General features: G+C 55.1%; 8 protein-coding genes across 8 annotated transcripts; 3 read left to right on the forward strand and 5 right to left on the reverse strand.

Moving 5' to 3' along the window:
• Positions 1 to 78: 78 nt before the first annotated feature.
• B0H18DRAFT_1008149 (uncharacterized protein) lies at positions 79 to 2,098 on the reverse strand (the record flags this gene model as incomplete). Its single annotated transcript, XM_048028765.1, has 8 exons — positions 79 to 513; positions 560 to 1,006; positions 1,072 to 1,275; positions 1,306 to 1,365; positions 1,397 to 1,459; positions 1,519 to 1,621; positions 1,646 to 1,802; positions 1,926 to 2,098. Coding segments are annotated over 7 exons (1,305 nt in total), but the record flags the coding sequence as incomplete, so codon positions are not given.
• Positions 2,099 to 2,300: 202 nt separating this feature from the next.
• On the forward strand, positions 2,301 to 4,365 carry B0H18DRAFT_1085192 (uncharacterized protein; the record flags this gene model as incomplete). Its single annotated transcript, XM_048031882.1, has 7 exons — positions 2,301 to 2,391; positions 2,587 to 2,894; positions 2,916 to 3,056; positions 3,078 to 3,116; positions 3,156 to 3,186; positions 3,208 to 3,586; positions 3,633 to 4,365. 7 exons carry the CDS (start codon positions 2,301 to 2,303, stop codon positions 4,363 to 4,365), a joined length of 1,722 nt encoding a protein of 573 aa, XP_047893254.1.
• Positions 4,366 to 4,469: 104 nt separating this feature from the next.
• Positions 4,470 to 6,307, reverse strand: B0H18DRAFT_1169292 (uncharacterized protein; the record flags this gene model as incomplete). Its single annotated transcript, XM_048035874.1, has 4 exons — positions 4,470 to 5,117; positions 5,144 to 6,011; positions 6,070 to 6,184; positions 6,252 to 6,307. The coding sequence occupies 4 exons, from the start codon at positions 6,305 to 6,307 to the stop codon at positions 4,597 to 4,599; spliced, it is 1,560 nt and encodes a 519-aa protein (XP_047893255.1). The 3' UTR covers positions 4,470 to 4,596.
• A 401-nt stretch (positions 6,308 to 6,708) lies between these two features.
• Positions 6,709 to 8,623, forward strand: B0H18DRAFT_1008156 (uncharacterized protein). Its single transcript, XM_048028766.1, has 4 exons — positions 6,709 to 7,078; positions 7,142 to 7,286; positions 7,349 to 8,048; positions 8,113 to 8,623. Exons 1-4 carry the CDS (start codon positions 6,751 to 6,753, stop codon positions 8,389 to 8,391), a joined length of 1,452 nt encoding a protein of 483 aa, XP_047893256.1. The 5' UTR covers positions 6,709 to 6,750; the 3' UTR covers positions 8,392 to 8,623.
• On the forward strand, positions 8,604 to 10,595 carry B0H18DRAFT_933527 (major facilitator superfamily domain-containing protein). The gene is made up of 4 exons (XM_048041754.1): positions 8,604 to 8,723; positions 8,775 to 8,968; positions 9,034 to 9,265; positions 9,320 to 10,595. The coding sequence occupies exons 1-4, from the start codon at positions 8,701 to 8,703 to the stop codon at positions 10,509 to 10,511; spliced, it is 1,641 nt and encodes a 546-aa protein (XP_047893257.1). The 5' UTR covers positions 8,604 to 8,700; the 3' UTR covers positions 10,512 to 10,595.
• Positions 10,596 to 10,902: 307 nt separating this feature from the next.
• B0H18DRAFT_1008162 (UPF0187-domain-containing protein) lies at positions 10,903 to 14,163 on the reverse strand. The gene is made up of 9 exons (XM_048028767.1): positions 13,759 to 14,163; positions 12,335 to 13,070; positions 12,199 to 12,282; positions 12,089 to 12,143; positions 11,951 to 12,032; positions 11,792 to 11,897; positions 11,694 to 11,739; positions 11,609 to 11,637; positions 10,903 to 11,554 (listed from the first exon to the last, which is right to left on the reverse strand). The coding sequence occupies exons 1-9, from the start codon at positions 13,959 to 13,961 to the stop codon at positions 11,351 to 11,353; spliced, it is 1,545 nt and encodes a 514-aa protein (XP_047893258.1). The 5' UTR covers positions 13,962 to 14,163; the 3' UTR covers positions 10,903 to 11,350.
• Positions 14,164 to 14,221: 58 nt separating this feature from the next.
• On the reverse strand, positions 14,222 to 16,090 carry B0H18DRAFT_1008165 (uncharacterized protein). The gene is made up of 4 exons (XM_048028768.1): positions 15,614 to 16,090; positions 15,422 to 15,557; positions 14,667 to 15,357; positions 14,222 to 14,606 (listed from the first exon to the last, which is right to left on the reverse strand). Exons 1-4 carry the CDS (start codon positions 15,981 to 15,983, stop codon positions 14,325 to 14,327), a joined length of 1,479 nt encoding a protein of 492 aa, XP_047893259.1. The 5' UTR covers positions 15,984 to 16,090; the 3' UTR covers positions 14,222 to 14,324.
• A 607-nt stretch (positions 16,091 to 16,697) lies between these two features.
• B0H18DRAFT_1211335 (uncharacterized protein) lies at positions 16,698 to 18,744 on the reverse strand. The gene is made up of 5 exons (XM_048036412.1): positions 18,495 to 18,744; positions 18,091 to 18,437; positions 17,890 to 18,037; positions 17,138 to 17,831; positions 16,698 to 17,082 (listed from the first exon to the last, which is right to left on the reverse strand). The coding sequence occupies exons 2-5, from the start codon at positions 18,413 to 18,415 to the stop codon at positions 16,804 to 16,806; spliced, it is 1,446 nt and encodes a 481-aa protein (XP_047893260.1). The 5' UTR covers positions 18,416 to 18,437; positions 18,495 to 18,744; the 3' UTR covers positions 16,698 to 16,803.
• Positions 18,745 to 19,667: the final 923 nt, after the last annotated feature.

The raw sequence follows: 19,667 nt of genomic DNA on the forward strand, positions 1-19,667 counted from the left end.
AGACTGATACAACGAACCGAGGGAAGGGCAGCTGACACTTCTGTGACAGGTTCTTTCAGCGCGCACGATTCCACCATCATTTCGAGCCAGCTGTCGAACTCGGACACATTGGTTGCATACTATCCTTTCACTACAGAGCCAATCCACCATCTACTGAAAGTCAATGCGCAGCATACCAGGCACCATTTGCTTCTCCCTTTGACGTTAACACCCAATCAAGCATCACCCTCGCAGAAATTAGTCTATGGTAGAAAATGGCCTCGCATCAACCATTCCCAGTCTTTGGACCCGAAGTCCTCTACCGTTCGAAATTGCACCTTTGTAGCGGACCAAGGTTCGCCGAGCGTGACTCCATCGTCCGCGCGATACACCTCGTGGAAGCGCGAGCAATGCCCTACGAGCCTCAAAGAGGCGATAGCATCAGCGAGGTCCGGTATCGATGTGACCGAACGAGTCTCGACGTCGCCGATGTGGGCAAAAGTCAACTTCGGTAGACCTGCCACTGCAGCATGACTTGTTAATGTGATTCTCGTGGAGACAACGATGCAACTCGACATACCAGTTCGGCCATGAGTAACCTCCTGGTGCAGCCAGGTCGTCGTAGTCAAGCCCGAGACGTAGGGCGGTAACTCCTTTGGGAATTGTACATCTGAGCAAATCAATCGTTTCCTGTCCAAATCGCCCGAGTCCAACATCAAGACCAAGGATTTCTAGGTCTGATAGCGATCGAATAGCGTCTAAGACAGGAGATAGTTCTTCAACAGTGCTGCACTGGCCGTTAAAATCCAGACACCGCAGCTTCGTCTTCGGTCGGATGAAGCTAGCCACCGCATTGACTCTCGTGCCATCCACAAAATCGTCCGAGAGTAGCTTGAGGTACGTGAGATGAGGGAACGCGGCGGGGTTTGCTGCTAGAGCGACACAGAGCTCCGAAGTAAAATCCAGGTGAAGGATAATCTGCAGGGACTCGAGTCGAGTGCAATGGGGGGAAATGAGATCGAGGTTACTAGAATGACGACGTCGTCGATCGTCAGATGAGTCAGGCCCGCAATTGTGGCGGCATTCCCAGACCGCCTGTTTGGTGCGGTAAGCTGCGTTAGAGAACTCTGCGGGCTCAAGTAGTGATGCGAAGGACGAGCGGTATACTCGCATGGCCAGTGCAGCTCTCTTCCAAAGAATTTGCTCCGGAAAATACAACAAAGACTTGATGCTGGTAATCTCTTAAGAGCCGGCAGCGCACTCAAGCACTGAATCCTATAGTGCTTCATGAGAGGACTGCACATGTAGAGCAGGGTGCACAATTACTCACGGCAGTTGGTATCGCGGAGACATACAGCGTCGCGCCAGTGCTCCAGGAGCTCGTCGCTAGGTAAAATGCACGACCGATGGTTGTTACCATCTCAGTGTACGTAAATTGGACAGAGTGCCGATTGCTTTCGTTACGCCGCCTAATGACAACCTCAGTCAGAAACCAAGACCTTTGCACCTCACAAGCAAAATGCAAGATTGTAGCTTAACATTTCGGAGGTCGTGAATTTGTCCGCGAACGCATATATGTGTAAATGCTTGACGTAAGACGCAAACACAGGGTCGGTGATGGTGTGCAGCAGCACACAATGACCTGCATCCGCGGTCTCCTTCAAACGGCTCGTCAACAAGTCATAGCTGGCTTCCCAGCACCCGAACTGTATACGTAGCGTCGAAAAGACAATGCGAGCAGCGAGATCATGGAAAAGCCTGGAGACAGCCAGGCATTTTCGGGTTGTGGCGGGGGATGTTTGACTGAGAACAATCTGCCATATTCTAGCGGAAGACGTTTCGGCCAAGAATTCTCTGCCTCCATTCTGTCGTCTAATGTCTGGAGGACGGACAACTTGAGCATGTCAGTAGCTGGCTCTCGGGTAGTCTTTCATAGTGATTCATACCGTGATGAAAGATGCCCGTACCAGTCAACTTGCGCTCTCTTTCTTCCCTGTTTCACTACAAGCACGATTTTGTTCGAACCAGTTTGACGTGCTCCCGTCACTCAACAACGAGGCTGTCAGAGGCTGGCAGTAGCTGACAGTACTTGGTAGTATCGACCCAACAGATGGCGAGGATGAGGAGGAAGGCGGAGTGAGGAGACGTGAACCTATCCGCTTAGTAAGCTATGCTTTCCTTTTCTGGGTACCTTTCTGCGAACTACTCCCGAATCCTGCCTAACCTCGCTTTCCGCATTCCTCATGCACGACTTGTACATGTTCTCTTTCGTCCTCTCGCTTCTAACGACCATCGACTGATTGTTTATCTCATATTGTATAATGACCCACTCCGTCTCTGATTCCACGGTTTCACCGACGCCCTTCAGTCCTTTCTCGTCGTACTCGGAGGTTAGTGGGGTCACGTCCGACGGTGAGTACTTGGTTCATTTGGTGTGGCCACCAGAGCTGCGGAGGAGGTGATATCTACTTGGTGGTCCTTCGGTGAGCAGGGGCAAACTGTCTTAATGTCTACCAAGCGCAGTAATCATGGAGACTTCGCGAGTATACGCAGGAGGCGGTACATGATGCCCATACCGAATGTAACGCTGACCATGCATGTATACAGATGCACCAGATCTCGGTGCCTTCACAACTGTATTCCGTGCACTCACGACCTTACAGCCACGCAATGCACCTCCATTGCTCAACGATGTAAACACTGGAACACCTATTTCGCCTCTCGCTTTCTCGCCCACCGAAGACGACTCCGAGGCCCCGTCGGCCTCCACCGCATGGTCTCGCCACCCAGTCAACGAATACCTATCTTATTCCTCACCAGACAGTCCTCGTCGCGGACGCTCGCCCTTACGGTCTGACTCCGAATCCACGGCATCTGACCTGGACCGGACAGACCTACTCCGAGCAGAAGCGGAAGTAGCAGAGCTCATCGATCAGCCATCCCTAGGAGACCTAGACGAGGCGCTCGGTTTCCTCGCTGCTGAACGTGCGCGCCTGTTTGCGCAGCGCGAGAAGGGATTGAGGACGACTGGAAACACTAGTTCCACTACGACGACGTCGGACAGCATTTTCCGACACGTTATCCAGCCGCGTCGCAAGCGGCGCCGCAAGAGAAATCGGTCCGAGGGAGCCTCTCTGGTCCGCGCATCTGAGCGCGACCTAGATTCTTTCACGGAGACGACGACGACGGCAGGAGTTGACGATGTCGGTGATGATGGCGGCGACGAAGCGTATGCGTCGTCCTCATCCGTCGATGCCACATCCTCCCCGTCAGCTGCCATACGGATCGCAGCCACCCCGGCGCGGACCAGGCCAGAACGGAGGCAGCGCACGATCGCGCAAGTCGCCCGCGAGAAGCCACGACTCCTCCACAGCAAGTCTACCCCGAATCTTATACCCCCTGTATCATTACCCATAGACGCACGCGTCCTACACCTGCGGAACCTCGCGCACAAGCTCAGGCTATTCTTCCCGAAGGACGCGGCCGCGCTGCACGACATACTCGACCCGGAGACGACGACGAGCGGGACCGAAGAATCTGGCTTCGTCGATACCCGGGGCCCCGAGCCGGGCTCTCAAGACACCCTCATCCACGTCTTCATTGACCAGTGCGTAACTCATCTCCGTGGCCGCTTGTCGCTGACCCTCCAGCAGCTCTAATATCCTCATTGGATTCCTATCCTACCTGCGGCGGCACCTGCACCACTTCGCGCGCAGCCGCAGTAAACATCTCTCGCACGCCGCGCTCGCGCTCATCCTCGAGCGCGGGCGCCCCATCACGCGGCGGGTCCTAGTGGCGTCGTCGCCACTCTATCAGCCGGTCGACACCGCGGAACAGCTGGGCTACGAAGTCCGCGTGTACGCGCGCGTCCCGGACATGGGCGACGGGGCTGACCGCCAGCACCAGAGTGAGACGCAGAGCCCCGGCCGCGGCCGTGGGCGCCGCTCTGGTGCGGCGCACGCGCGGAGCCACTCACATAAGAGCTCGATTGGCGGCGGTGGGACGTCGACCGAATCAGAGCCGAACGGGAACGGGAATAGCAACGGCAATGGGGCAGGGGCGTCTGCACGCGTACGATATCGCGAGCAGGGCGTCGACGAGCTCCTACAGCTTAAATTGCTTCAGGCCATCGCAGATGTTGACGAGGTCCCTCTCGGCGGCACTATCGTGCTCGCGACCGGAGATGGGAACGTCGGGCAGTTCAACGAGGAGGGGTTCCTCGGGTGCGTGCGGACGGCGCTGAAGAAGGGGTGGCGAGTGGAGCTGTACGCTTGGGAAGGCGGGCTGAGCAACGCGTGGATGCGCGAGTTTGGAGAAGGCGCGTACAGCAGCAGATTCGAGGTGTACACCTTGGACCGCTTTGCAGCGGACTTGTTGGAAGTGTAGGAAAGTTTATCGTTGGAAACATGCCACTTCATGTTACATGCTTTCAATGCTGTTGTATGGTGTACAGTACTTTATTGTAAGTATGCAGTAGCGTAGCGTAGGATAGTAGGGGCAGTACTTATGTATAGACTCTATGGAACAAGTCAACTTGTGAATCATGGTCCGATCGTTCAAAGATGAAGTGAGAAGGGCTCGCCGCTGTCAGCGATGCCGCTCTTGTCGTCGCGACGCCTAGGTCATGATGAGGGGGTCGAGGTGGGCGTGGGGGAAGTGCTGCTTGATACGGGGCCAGAGCCACCACATGGGCGTGGCATAAGTCACGTCCGAGGTGTCGGTCTTGCCGGTACCGCCAGTAAGAAGACCACCAATGCGACCAAGTCCGTCGACGATGATCGACCCGGAGTCGCCAGGGGCCGCGAACACGCCAGAGTACTGGTCGCCGTAGTTATAGATAGCCCACTCCATGGATTCGTGACCGAAGACGTCGTCGCGGACGAACGAGAAGAGTCCCGTCGCACGCCCGATGGTGACACCAGTAGCGGCCCCGTTCTTGATGACGAGGGAACAGGCCTCGTTTTCGTTGTCGAGCGTGTCGGGCTCGCGCATACGCTCCTCGGTGATCATGTCGCGGAGTGGAAGGAGACGGTTGTAGGGGTATTTGAAGGTCGTATGGCCGCCGTGGGGATACATTTTCATGATGAAAATGTCGGGCTCGATCTCCGTCCCTGATTGTATCTGTTGAACTAAACGACCTGAACTAAGAGACGTCGGAATGCACCAAGATCAATGAAGTTGCCCTTGAACGCATCCCTGAACTTGGGACCGTCGAGCTCGATCGCGCGCCAGTCTTCGGTGAAGCCCTTGGGACCGACATTGAAGGAGACGGCAGGGGAGGAGCGGATGTGGCCGATGATGCGCTGGCTGGCCTGGCCCCAGTCCTCCTTGACCGTCTCGTAGAACTTTTCAAGGTCCTCAATCGCCTTGTTCGCGTCCTCCAACTGGGCCTGAGTCTTCTCCAGCTTCTTCCCCGCCTCTGCAACATCTTCCTCGTAGGCATCATCCACCCTCGCCTCCAGCCTCTTGATCTGCTGCTCGTGGTGACCGACCATCATACCGTGACGACTGATACGCATCTTGATGGCACTGAGAAGCTTGTCGAAGGCGCGAGTGCCGAGAAGCTGGACGTTCTTGCGAGGTGCACCGACGCCCGTGAATACGTAGTCGTCGATGGTTGTCGCGTCCGTCTTGAGGAGGACGTGGTGACAGGTAAGACCCAATACCTTGTTGCTGTCACCACCCTCAGCGAAGTAGAGCCCCATGGTGCCCTCGGCGTCGGGCCTTTCAAAGGTAGCGATGGGTCCGAGAGCGGGAGTGAGGGGACCGCGACCGTCGACGGTAGTGTTGAGACTCAAAACGGAGCGGAGAAGTGCTGGGCCGACCGACCGCTTGTAGAGGGACTCGCGGTATTCGACCTCAACGTCGACGATGTCGAAGCCCTCGAGAAGCCGAAGGATATCGTTGGCCGAATGGAAGGCATCCTCAGCGTGGAGCGAATCGGGACGAACACCCACCCAGATCACAACAGAACCGCGAATCTTCTCATGTCTGTCTAGGTCTGTCTCCGTCGGTGAGGAAACGAACGACGTCTAAGGACGTCCAAGCGAGCCTCTGGGTATTCAGCAGGTCCCGAACCAGAGGACCCACGGTCTTCCACTGCCACCAGGCGAGGTTGAGCTTGTGGCCGAAGACCCCACGCGCCTGCTCGGACTTGCAATAGGCCTCTAATCCCGTAAGCTTGACCCAGGGCGTCTTCAAGCCCCTGTGCGGTAGACAAGCTTCGGAGGAGTCGAAGATATGCCATAGTGAGATTATAGTGCTGTTATGACCCGCCGAATCTAGTAGCCCGCCGGCGTGGAAATTCCGGTGGCCGAGAAAACTGCATGGCAAGTGCTAAGTACTAAGCGGTGACTGGTGGGCAATCTTCCCGTTGATGGCTCGATCGTTAGTGGTGCGACAGCAGCAGCGGCAGCAGCAGCAACAGGAGGAGGAGGAAGAGGAGGAAGTAAGGGGTCGCGCCACAGCCGCCTCTGCGGAGTTCGAAATACCAAGGAGGAGGTCAGTTGCATAGACTTGCCTATTATAGACTTGCCTTGTCGTTGACCTCTTAACTTCGCGGATCGCCAACCCTTGGCCAACCCGCACCCCTTTGGATTTGAGTCTGAGTCGATTATCAAGAATTATACTGGCAGAAGGAAACTGGAAGGTCAGTTCGAAAGAATCAAGCGTGCATCACAGAGTGCGAGCATCCGATACGGTATGAGACTCATCGTCGTTTCGGTGCGGCATGTTGTCGGACCTGGCAGTACTGACGACCTTCACAGCGGCATGGAGGCAGACCGTCCATGGTCTGAACGTCTTCCGCCAGAAATATGGCAGATTGTTTTGAGTCAGACAACCTCCGCCACGACCCGAGAATGCCTGGCTGTGTCTAGGTTCTTTCATGATCTCGCCGCTCGCATACTGTTCTCCACGCTCCGTATACACTTTGGGTGCTGGGAGGTCGGTTATGGCTTTACAAAGGAACCTCCTGAAGGAGACCGCGGGTGCAAGTCGTGTTGCATACTACTGCGCGTCATCACCGATCCTGTGTTCGCGTCTTTTGTCAAAGAACTGCACGTACTTGCATTCGCGGACGTCGCGACCTTCGAGATATGTGAGTTACGTTGTCGCTTCTCGTGGTGTCCAAGCCTTTGTCTCCGACTGACGTTGGGATCAGGCGGCCTGACCAATGCTATCAGCATTATGCACAATTTGCGGACATTCAAGTGGTACACCACCTTCCGGCCGCACTTCTTACCTGGTGACAACATCCTGATGGCACTGGCGTCGACCGCTGTCAATCTTCGCGAGTACACCTTGCCGTAGGTTATGCCTCGAGTCCCTTGCCGCTGCGTGCGCCATCGTTCTCATGAACCTGCATTAGAATCCAATGTTTGGGTGCGTTGAGCGCTCTCAAGAGACTACCAGCATCGAGCCTCTGCATATACAATCTGGACGAGTCCTTTGAAATGGAGCCGGATCCATACGAGGAGTACCGCACGTCCTGTCCATCATTGCTTGAATCTCGCAGAGGGTCTCTGACGCAGCTCACCGCACCGAGCCAGGCGATTTGGGAATGTCCGATCCACATCCTGCAGGATTTGACTCATCTGACGATTGAGAACGGTGGTGATCTCAGCAATATCACACTGCTCTTCCATCATTGCACCCAACTCCAGGCTCTGCACATCGTCTCCCGTTTTGACTCGCCTACGGAATTCTATATCGCTCTAGCGGCACATCCCTCTGCACTCCCTCATCTTACGCACCTCAAGCTTCAGCTGATGTGTCCCGTCGTTGCCGCGGAGCTTGAGTCGTTGGGAGGCTTCATTCGGACGAAGAAGAAACTGCGGTGTCTGGATTATGACGACGAGGGCAGCACTCTTCAAGAACTATCTCCTCTCTTGTTTGCCATTCAATCGCTATCAGGCCTGGAGGTTCTAGGGCTGTATATGTGGTTGCACGATATCGGGCGGACAATGTGTGATTTGCTGAGAGGCACAATCCCTCACGGGTTAAAGGCCCTACGTCTCTGGTTCGGATACATCGAGCTGGACCCCGAAGACAACGCGTGGGATGGACTGGTATGTCGGATTTCTTCGCAGTTCCCAAAACATCTAGGAAACTCATCGTGATGTCCCTTTCCAGTGGGCCACCCTCCCGAAGCTGGCCTTCGCGCACATTGTCGACGACGCAAGCCTGCCGATCGTAGAGTTGTCCGACATCGTGGTTGCCAACAAGTCTCTGAGACTTGTAGGCCGTCGATCGTGCCTATGTCAGGTGGTTCGCACGGGCGATGAGGTCGAGCTCAGCAAACCTTGGCCTCTTACCAAGGTCCAGTTCCGAACGACCGAGGACTTCGAGTGTGAAGATTGGGAGTGGCTGATGCGGGGCCATGCGCTAGTGGACGAGCGCGATTATTACTGATCATGTTCCATGCTTGTGCAGAGTTTACGAATCACAGGTGATTGGCTATGTTATCATAATACAATGTACAGTCAACGTGTTCGAGCACGTATGTAGATTTTGGCATCTCTCCGAAGCGGTCCATGTCTGTAACAGAGTAGCGCGGATGATGTTCAAGCTGGCGGCTAACTTGAACGTCGATCACTCAGGGGCGCTACAGACGTTACGCCGCCATCTGTAGATCGACGACCGCGCATCGCGTAAGTGGTACAATCCATTTGCATGCAAGATCGTCCATGAAACGGACGTAGCGGAACTATTCGACTCTATATGGACGGGCTTCAGGTCGTTAAGTAATACTGCAACCTGCTGACATGACCGTGACTAACCCCGAATGAAACCCGTAGTAAGGTTTCACTTCAGCCTGCCGCCGTATGTCGCCATCCTCTATTAGTATCAGCCTCTCATATTCGTCTCTTTGTACTGTACTTCTTCGGCACGGGGCTAATAGCGAGCGTCTGTGATCGCCGATACAGTCCGAATCGGATTTCTGTCCTCAACAGCGCTAGCAGACGGTGGAGTCATGTACTCAACCAAGGTGGGTGCAATAGAGATTTCTGCCTCACAAAACCTTTCGCTGACTCGGACGGGGGCCCTTTGTAGAGAAACGCGACCTCGCGAGGACTCCGGTTTGGCTACCGCGTTCAGCGTACGTTCGCCTCATGACATCCCCCAGTGCAGGGCGGCGCGACTCCGAGAAGGCCCCCAAAAGCCATGACGACTCACAAAGTCTCGCCCAGCAACCCGCCGCCCTCTCTGCTAGCGCTGCACCCGACGGGGGCGCGAGGGCCTGGCTACAGGTCCTCGGCGGTTTCTTCATCCTTTTCAACTCATGGTGTGTATACAAAGTCTTGTTCGTTGTCAATACTAATTCTTCAAACATGCCTAGGGGTATATTCAATACATATGGAGCATTCCAGACCTACTACGAGCAAGAGCTGTTTCCCTCCAGTTCTGCCTCAGCCATCAGCTGGATAGGCTCCATACAGGGCTTCCTGCTACTACTCGTTGGTTCCCTGACAGGACCCATCTTTGACATGGGCTACACCCGAGTGCTCATGATTGTCGGGTCATTTCTGATGGTATTCAGTCTGATGATGACCAGTCTCTCCACACAATACTACGAGGTGAGAGCTTGCTGTAAGGCTGAACGCTGCAATAATTTACGAATGTGTCCCTTGCCACAGGCATTTCTGGCCCTAGGGGTCACATTCGGTCTTGGAAGCGGATGCGTCTTCGTTCCTGGCGTCGCCATCGTGTCAACTTACTTCAACAAAAGGCGCGGATTGGCAGTAGGGATCACAACGTCCGGGAGCTCTATCGGATCGGTCGTCTACCTCAGCGTGTTCCACCAGCTCCAGCCAAGGATTGGATTCCCTTGGACCGTGCGCGTGATGGGGTTCATTGTACTTGCTACATCCGCCGTATCCATCGCAGTGATGCAGCGCCGCATCGCGCCTTCGGGGCGACGGCGGCTCTTCGACGCGAAGGCCTTTGCAGAGCTGCCCTACACGCTCTTCTGCATCGGAAACGCAATCTCATTCATGGGCACGTACATCCCGTTCTTCGAGGCACCCGCCTTCGCCGCAGCCCGCACTTCCGCCTCGCCGACGCTCGCCTTCTACTTCCTGGCTATCCTCAGCGCCGCCTCGACGCTCGGGCGGCTGCTCCCGAACTTCCTCGCGGACAAGACGGGCCCTCTCACGATGCTCGCGGGCTGCGCGACGGCGACGGGCATCCTCGCGCTCTCCTGGCTCGCAGTGCACACCGTCGGAGGCTTCGTGGTGTTCTGCGTGCTGTACGGCCTGTTCTCGGGCTCGCTCGTGAGCCTCCCGCCCGCGGCAGTCGCGAGCCTCACGGACGACCACTCCCGGCTCGGCGCGCGACTGGGCATGGCGTTCGCCCTTGCGGGCTTCGGGCTCCTCATTGGTAACCCCGTGGCGGGTGTGCTCGTGGATCTGCGGACGGGCGAGTTCTGGAAGGGTATCGTGTTCAATGGCGTGGCCGTCTTGGCAGCGGGAACACTCCTGCTGGCGGCCCGCGTTGCGAAGGCGGGTTGGTCGCCCAAGGCAAAAGTCTAGAGATGAGAAAGACCTTGCCTGGCTTTCAGTTCCAGTGCTCCGTCGCGAGATTGACGGATAGAGCTCGCACCGGCGATAGTCGTAGTAACTCAAAAGGTGTAGGTTTCGAAGGTGATAGAAGCAATTCCAGTTACGTATGTTACACAGGTCTCTGCGAGGGCTGCGCATGAAGTTCACATTACTGGGACCTCCGGCATTCAAGACTAGGTACCGTCTTCGATGAGGATTTCTTCATTCCTTCCTCGTCCCCGTTGTTGAGGTTGACGTCGATACGCCGTTCGTCCCCTTGCCATGGACCGTGGCCAATCACGAAGTTCGACAGCCCCGCGAGACGGAAGACGGTCTCACAAGATGCATCCTTATGCACCATACGTGGCACGACGGCCCTGCATCATGCAACAACAAATGCTATTGCAACATAATCATCAGCATGATGAAAGCAACAGTGGCCAGACCGCCTCCGTAAACGTAAAGACAGTCCATGCAGCCAGCCGCCCCATGAATATACTAAAGCTCGAACATCTATCATAAATACGTGAATGACGGAATATGCTATGCGACGACGTGTGCGATGCGTGAATGACAAGATAATGCGGGGAGGGGGTTAATATATGTGAAGCGAGGAAAGCAATGCAATATTTTATGACAAAGAGACAGTGAGGAGAGTGGAAACATGCGTCTACCCGATGCGAGTGAAAGCCATGCGTGTTGGTAATGCTAGCCCTGTCCGACATCTACAACAGCCAAGACAGACAAACAGACAAACAATACCTACTATCCCACTGTCGGTCACCAGATGCTATGTGGCAACATAGCAGACATTTACGATTGGGGACATCCTAAATGCTCTCAGAGAGCGCCATCTGGAAGCGCGGGAGGCCGCGCTGCATCCACTCGTCGGGTGAGACGCGCTCGGACTCCTTGGAGCCGACGACCATGTCGTTGTAGGGCGAGAACACCCAGATAGATGGGTCGGGTATGGGCTGTGCAGTCAACGCGTGGAGCTCGCTGCGGATGATGTTGTGCGTGAAGTGGTCCATGTTCTGGAGGGCGCAGATCAGTCATGATATGCAATGTCGGTTGTTGAGACAACGTACCAGGTCGTTCTTGTCATAACCGAACGGGTCTATGGGTGGTGGTTATGAGTCAACGTGAGGTGTGTACATTCGGGACTCGACTTACTCTCGATCTCCTCACCAGCCACGAGGAAGCCAAAGAAGATGAAGCTCTGCACGAATATCAGCAACAGTGAAAGGGTTGAGTTCGCAAGCGGGACGCACTAGCAACGCAGTGGCGGGGATCGTGAGCCAGCCCAGTGTATCCCAGATCTGGAAGGGAAGGAAGAAGTTGTAGAGGAGCGTGACCGTCCACAGATGAACACGATACCTGCGAACAGCATGTCAAGGTTCGGTCGATCTAAGATGAGACAGGCAACTCACGAGAACGGGATGGGCGTAGTGAGAATACGCTCTAGACCAGTAAGCGCGTCCACGAGCTGGTTCAAGGATGCGATAAGGGCAGCTGGAGTGGAACCGGTCAGCTCCTATCATGCATACAGAACAACGCAAGACACATACTGGCCGTGGGCGGGTCAACAACTTTGCGGGACTGAAGTGCCGCTACGTACGAGCTCTGGTGGCACAACTAATCAGCTCGTGTTCAGACGTATACGAGGAGGAATTCTGACCATGTAGAACGAAACCTCGAGTGGGAGATTGTGGGTAACAGTCTTGCTCCGCAACTTGGCACGGATGCGCGCAGCAGTCCTTCCCTGTATGATTCCATATGAGTATATCACCATAATCCCAAGCTAAAACACATACCTTGACATCCTTGCCTCTCTTAGCGAGCAGATGCACGATCAACGATAGAGGCCAAAGGTCCAGGAGGTGATACCGGGGCGGGATCCGCGCCGGCAACAGGAAGCCTTCGTCAACTCCGTTCATCGTCGACGTCTTCTCGTCCTTGTCACCACGATCCCTCTCCATAGAAGGCTTCAAGCCATTCGCAAACGTCGTACGCCGGGGGGACGTCGCCGGGAGGGGAAGTTGGCCCTCACCCACGATGGGCATCGGCGGGGCTGTCGATATGGGACTCGTTGGGGACTGCATGCTGCGGGCGGACCGCACATCTGACGGCCTGCGAGGGCGTGTGGTCCCATCGCCATGGGCGCTCTGAGCGCTCATCGTATCCACGAGGTCGATGTTAGAAGGCAGACCCGCGGGCAATGCGTACGAAGGCAGGAACTTGACGAGATGGTAAAGGTCGACGTAGTACACGCCCTCCTCGCCGCGCAGGTAGTGCTTCACTGCGACGGCGAACGCCTCAATAAGGTTGATCGCGGTCTTCTTCTCGATGAGCACGCGCTCCTTGCGTTGCTCGAGCGTAGACTGGTCGTTCGCCGCGACAGGCATCACTTCCGGGACGTGGAACCAGATCGTCCGGGAGAATGTCCGGCTGGCGAGCACAATTTGCGACCAGAGCCTTCGGCCTTCATTGTATCGTTCGAAACTGGAAGTGGTCCGGTACGATACGACGAAACCGAGGACGGTACCGATGCTAGATAATAGCAATAATTAGTCACTGATCACAGGGTGCGTAGGCAGTGCAAGAAAGTGTGGTGCATCGTCGACCGATGTGAAGGATGCACAGCAGCTGCTCTACTCCTGTCACAACTCGACCACACATATCAGTCATAGCCCTCTTCCTGGCATGTCAACGCACATACGCAGACGATTTGTGAAGATATGGACACGTCCACGCCAACAAAGGCATTCGTCGCCGCGTCAATCATGCCACTGAAATTGAAAGCTTTGGGCGCATTGAAGCAGCGCTTCATGGGCGCGAGACAGCCCATGCAAAATGAAACCTGTGACAGGTTATTTCCTGCGAATCCCTCACTCTTTTGTGGGGCAATGAACGCAGACGATGGCGGACACAGACAATGCCAACGGCTTCCAGTGCCAGGAATTTGACCCCGGCTGACAGGACCAGGCAGGCGCACGACGGTTGCTGCCAAACTGCCCCCCGCACCCTTCATTTCGGAAGTCAATCCGCGAAGGTCCTGTCCGCTGCCGCAGACCCTGCAAGTGGCGACAGTAGTTTACATGCGTGCATGGAACGGGTATACATCATGCGTCGTGGACGCAGTGAACACACCAGGAACCTCGCGTTACGCTTGACTCTCACACCGTCTTCCTTCCCCACACCGCCATCCCGAGAAAGCAAGTCTAAGGTAAGCACTCACACAGTCAACAGCGTGCTCGAAATGCCAATATTGTGTACGAAGCGGCAGATGACCGAGATTGCGGTTGCCCAGCCAGTGAAGAACAGCAGGAGCGGCCAGCAGCGGATAACAGCAGTAGCAGTGACCGCGTTGATGAGCTGAGACCAGAATCCTCCCGAGACGTGCGAGAAGGGATCGACGGCGTTCATGAGGGTTTGCTCCATCCTGGCGACGATGAGCAGCGGCACCGTAGCAGGCTAAAAAGCAATTGCAAAGAAAGAAAAGAAAGAAGAAGACGGGATTCTATGATCACTGATGGACCCTTGGAGAGGACGTTACTTATGCCCTTAGATCATGATCTGAGCCCCTCATGGTAACCGCTCCGCAGCGAGCGCGGAGCGGGCGCATCAGTCTGCCACTCGCCAAGTGTTTCCGGTTTGGCCCCTGCCAGGTCAGGTCAGTCGCCAAGACGAACGAGCACGCTGTTCGGGTCCAGGCCTTTCCCCGCCGGGATCAGCTTCAAATCTGATTACGGTAAGTTACAGACTGCAGCTTTCTGAGATGGCACAAAGGCAGTGTTCAAGGTCTCAGAAATGCGCCGGCATGTAGTCGAAGAACGTGTACTGTCGCATCAACCACTCCCAATCCGCGCACCCGAAGTCTTCTACCATTCGGAAGTGCACCTTTTTCGAGGGCCACGGTGGCATCACCACACGCAGCTCGCCATCGTGCCTCTCCACATCATAGAAACGGTCTTGGAAGGATACGATTCGCAGGTTACGGGCACCACGGATGAACTGGTTCGGCGTAAGGACCGCCGCACCGTGCACCTGGACGTCCACAAACTCGAGCGCGGGCAGCCGGGCCCACTGTGAGACGGGCGAGCACGTCAGGTCTTGCGAGAGTTGCAGTAGAAATTGAACACCCACCAACTCGGCGAACGTCTCCTTGTTCGCAAACCCGCGATCAAAGTCCAGGGCAAGGGCAGTCAGGCTGGTAGGGAGGCGGTCCACAAGACGGTGTATCCAATCCTTTGTCGGCGTGGCATCACACGCAAGAAACAGTCCAAGCACCTCCAGATTCTCCAGAGTGGCCAACGCCTCGAAAAGCGGCTCCGCGGCTGCAGCAGTGAGGTTGCACTTCGTCACAAATCTGCGCAGCCGGGGTCTGCCCTTCAGGAAGCTGCACAGTGCGTCGATCTGCGGCGGCGTCATACGCTCGTCCTCAGGTCCGATCGCGAGGGAATCGAAGGACGGCAGGTTGAGCGGCAGCACCTGTAATGCGCCATACATCTCTTCCTGCGGCTCGTCATCCATGGATTGCAGTGGCACCATGGTAAGCGACTCCAAACATGGAACCTTGCGCACGATGTTTTGGAGGTCCCTCGGCGCATATGCATCTTCAAAGAGCAACTCCAGATCAGTTATGTTATCGAGAAGACACGATTCGACGCCGTCCACGCCAGGAAGAGGGCACTGCATCTTCTCCCACAGAGATTCTAGCACGGGCGCGGGATCCGCCATGTTGAAGAGCTCATCGCGGTCATCGCGGCCCACTGTGGTGCGGATCGACCTGACGCTCCGGAGCAGCTGTACAGGGAGACTTGGCCACGAGAAGAGTCTGTCGACGGAATGCGAACGCGCTGTAAGAGCAAATGTCGCAACGTAAAGCGACTGCTACGTACGGCGCCTCGAATTGCTCCAACAGAGGACATGACTCTGCCAGTTTCTGGACTATGTTCTCAGTCGGTCTCGGGCAGGACCAATGCCACTGGAACACACGGAGATTCTTGAGGGAGGGAATGGCAGCAAGTAGGCGATCTATCATACGCCGGGTTATTACTGCTGCCCGTACGGATACCTTCCGTAAGACCTACCGATCTGCACCGCGACTGCCGCCTCACTTACATCATCCGCATTGCATGCTTGAACCTGCAACGACTTCACGACCCGTCCAAACGCCAGGTCGCTCGCTATGCGCTCGAGGATCTCCAGTGAGCGGCGCGTCCGCCTTTCCTCTACAAGACGCAAGGATGCGCGGATGTGAGGAAAGCCCTCCGGCGCAAGATCATGCGCCTCAAGCGTGCCGAGGCCGAGCGCGATGCGCGCGAAGACAGTGGAGAGGGCGACGTCGTGAAAGAGCTTGTTTACTGATAGACAAGTGCGGGCGGCGTCAAGCGGTAGGCTCTCGACGATCTTGACCCAAAGCTCGGGAGGCAGATGAGATACGTATTGTTCTGTTGGCATTGTGGATAGTCTATTCGTCTGTCGGTGAGGTGAACACCAGTTTCGAAGTAGAGCGCCAGGAGTGGGAGTGGGGTGTTTGGAACACGTCGATTGTCACCCGGCCTCGCTGACTTATACCCTTGCAATCAGCGGCTATCATTGTCAATAGCGATTGAGCACGTACCAGTCGGTCACAAGCAGGCGTCGACGGGCGTAGCAAGTCTGTGCCCAATGTGAGTAAAACTCTGGTGCACCCCGGCTCGGATAGGATACTCGCGCGCACACTGATGAAGGCGGTGTACTCGGCCTCACGGATCGCTATGTAAGTGCCCGCGGCGCTGACTGCATCTACCGTGTACGTGAGACTTGCTCAGATTTGCCTCGAATAGAGTGTATATTACCCCGTACTGTACTCTTTGAAGCTACTTCAACTTGACTTCAACTGATCTTGAGTATACGTACGTCTCAGTTCGCGCGTATCCAACTTGATCAGAGTGATGCCTGAGTTACAGACGGAAGAACGTTGTAGAAAGCGTAAGTCTGGCTTGGAATCTGGCTCAGAATTCTGTGGTACATGAAACACTCAAAGTTGTGAGCGGAAAGCTGAAGTGATGTGTTGGTTCGAGCCAAGTTACTTAGACGCTGGCATGCACCGATAAGTAGGCAACTCACATGCTTACATCTAATTACTTATATAACTAGTTGCAGTTTTGTGAAGCTTAACATTTTCGTAGTCTTCGAAGTACTACTCGACAATTTGTATGCTGTGATACCTCGAACACACATTATCATGTCCCTCAGCGACGGCTGTTCCATATGTCAACACCATACTCATCACACTTCAAATCCGACGAACGTGTTCGGGCGGTATATAGTCCCGCATCAGCCACTCCCAGTCTCGACTGCCAAAATCAGCGGCCGTCCGAAACTCGACTTTAGTCTGAGACCAAGGGTTGCTGAGCGTAACTCCGTCGTTCATACGCTCTACCTCGCGGAAGCACGGACCATGGCCTACGAGCCTAAGAGACGTGCACGCGGTTGCGAGCTCGAGCGTTTCCACGATCGGATGATGCTTGTTGTCGTCGATGTGGGTGAAGACGAGCTTCGGGAGGCCTGTCCACTGGAGAAGACCATGAGTATCACACTGGATGAGACAGCGATGAGGTAGTGCGTACCAGATCAATCCACGAGCAGTGTTGGTCCAAGTCGCTGTAGTCAAGCCAGAGACGTAACGCTGTTAAGCTTCCAGGGATTGCACGCTTCAAAGCGCAGAGCTGGGCCTCTCCGTTGACATGGAATGCGAGATGAATGCCTAGCACTTCCAAGTCCGGTAGTGACTGCATGACAAGAGATAAGTCATCGATGGTGCTTTGTTCATCATTGTAGTCCAGACACCGTAGTTTCTTCTTCGTCTGAATAAAGCCCCCAAACGCCCTCCGCTCCATTTCATTCGCGGAAGGCGAATAGAGCTTCAGGTGCGTGAGGTGAGGAAGCGCGTTGGGGTTTGCCGCTAGAGCAGCAAAGAGATCCGTTGAATCACCCGGGCAGTAGAGGACAATTTGCAGGGACTCGAGCCGCTCGTGGCAGTGATGAAAAAGGAGGGTGATGTTGCCGAGATGGCAGGCGTCGTCGATCGTCAGATCACTCAACTCCTGCAGGATATGTATCGGACACTCCCAAATCGCCTGGCTAGGGGCGGTGAGCCTAGCCAATGATCCTCTGCGGGCCTCAAGGAGCAATGCGAAGCGCGAACGATACGTGTCGTACGCCTGTGGGTCGACATCCCAGGGTTGTCGCTGAGCGTCATATAGGGCAATGTTCGTTGCTGCCAATTGCTTGAGAGCGTGCAGCGCATCCAAAGACTGAATCCTGAGAATAGTAATAATCGTGACAAGCAATATACGTTTAGAAGAATGTTGACACTCACGGCAGGTCGTATTCGCGAAGGTGGGTGCATGTCGACGCCAGTGTCTCCAGGAGCTCGGTGTCTGGGATCATGGTTGTGATGGTGGTGTTAGTGTACCACACGAAGGTGCGCAGATTGTGTAAAGCGCTGATGGCTTTCGTAAGACAGCCTTTCCTCGGACTATGAGCACCGCTAGCAATGCAAGGAACGATACTCGCTTACATAACTCGAATATCGCATCATTGGTTGCGAATGCGAGTATGTAGAGATGTTTGACATAAGAGGCGAAGACGGGATCAGTGATGATGCGTAGCAGTGCGGCGCACGACCGCTGCCCGCTACTCCGTATGGGTACAGTGATAGGGACACCGTAGATGAACTGCCAGGATCCGAACTGAATACGGAGTGTCGAGAAGAGCGAGCGAGCGGCGAGGTCGTGAAAAACTCTGGAGACAAAAAGGCATTCTCGTGTCGTGGACTGCGGAAGATATCTGAGAACCATCTGCCAGATTTCTGGAGGAATCTGTCCAGACAAATGCATCGACATTTCCGCGAAGAAATGCTTCTTCCTGGGGCGAGCAATCTGTCAGTCGCACGGTTCGCATACAGATTAAACATCATCTCACTGCAAACGGACTTCCTTGTACTCAGCCTTCGTACAGTCTTGGCAGAGAGAATATCCTGATTTTTCCTTGTCGTGTTCCCGTTAGACAAGAGCGGAGACAGAGCCTGGGTCGAGGTAATAAGTGGAATAAGTTGCCTCCTACACCGCTATAGATTCGACCGGTGGAAATCCGCCGGGATGACAGCAGGTGGAATCCAGTAGACTGTCCAGTGGGTGGCCGCTGGAAAACACGACTTCTGGTATCCAGTCGGCGACCCAGTGGCAGAGCTGTCGGGCCAGTGGCAACCCGGGGAGGGGACTCACGTGATGTAACGACTTAGAGATTGCGCGGCGATCCAGTACAGTAGCATTACGTCTGGTGTAGAGCACGCGAATACCATACCATTGCTCGAATCAATACAAGTTACGATGCAAGAAGACACAAGCCCTCAGGCAATGCTCCGTCATCCTCGCTGTATGTAACCGTGTTTACATGTCCAATACAACGACCTCATGGCACACTGCAGTCTTCACTGCCCTGAACTCGAAGAAGTGGCGTTGCGAAATCTGTCCAAACCAAAACTTTCAGAAGCTTTCTCTCGCTATACGACACGAGGGAACCACAGAGCACGTACGCGAAATCCGCCGCAAAGACGCAGTCGACTTCGCGCCCGACTGGATGGCGCCGCAGGACGATTCGGAGCGTGATACTTCATTTGATCCAAATACCCTCCCCGGAACAGTGACTCCTGGCAGCATGCATACGCATGGCGATACGGGCGCGATGCCTTATGCGGAACCATTCTTCAACGAGCTCTGCGAAGATCTATCTGCAGCAATGTCAGCTGCTGATCACTTCATGTCACAGACACACCTGGGGTCAATTCACGGACCAGCACTGGAGGACGACGATGACGAGCAGATATATGATGACTGGAGTGGTACCTTGGCTGCAGGAACAGTGGATGAAAGTCTCGATGCACTCGCCGACCGAGAAGACGACTTACGTGATCCCTTGTCGGGAAATGACAGTCTCGCAGACGGTGACCTTCGACACGCGCCAGACTTCGGGATGGACTTCGATTTTGCCAGTCTCCAGAAGTTGCTCGGTAAGCAAATACTTTCGATGTTCGGAAATGTGGTCTCACCGCTGAAATGATTCAGATTCCGGTCCCGACAATCTGGCGGGATTGCT

Source organism: Fomitopsis serialis (genome assembly GCF_022376445.1).
Source record: "Fomitopsis serialis strain Sig1Antser10 chromosome Unknown B0H18scaffold_34, whole genome shotgun sequence".
Classification (NCBI taxonomy): domain Eukaryota; kingdom Fungi; phylum Basidiomycota; class Agaricomycetes; order Polyporales; family Fomitopsidaceae; genus Fomitopsis; species Fomitopsis serialis.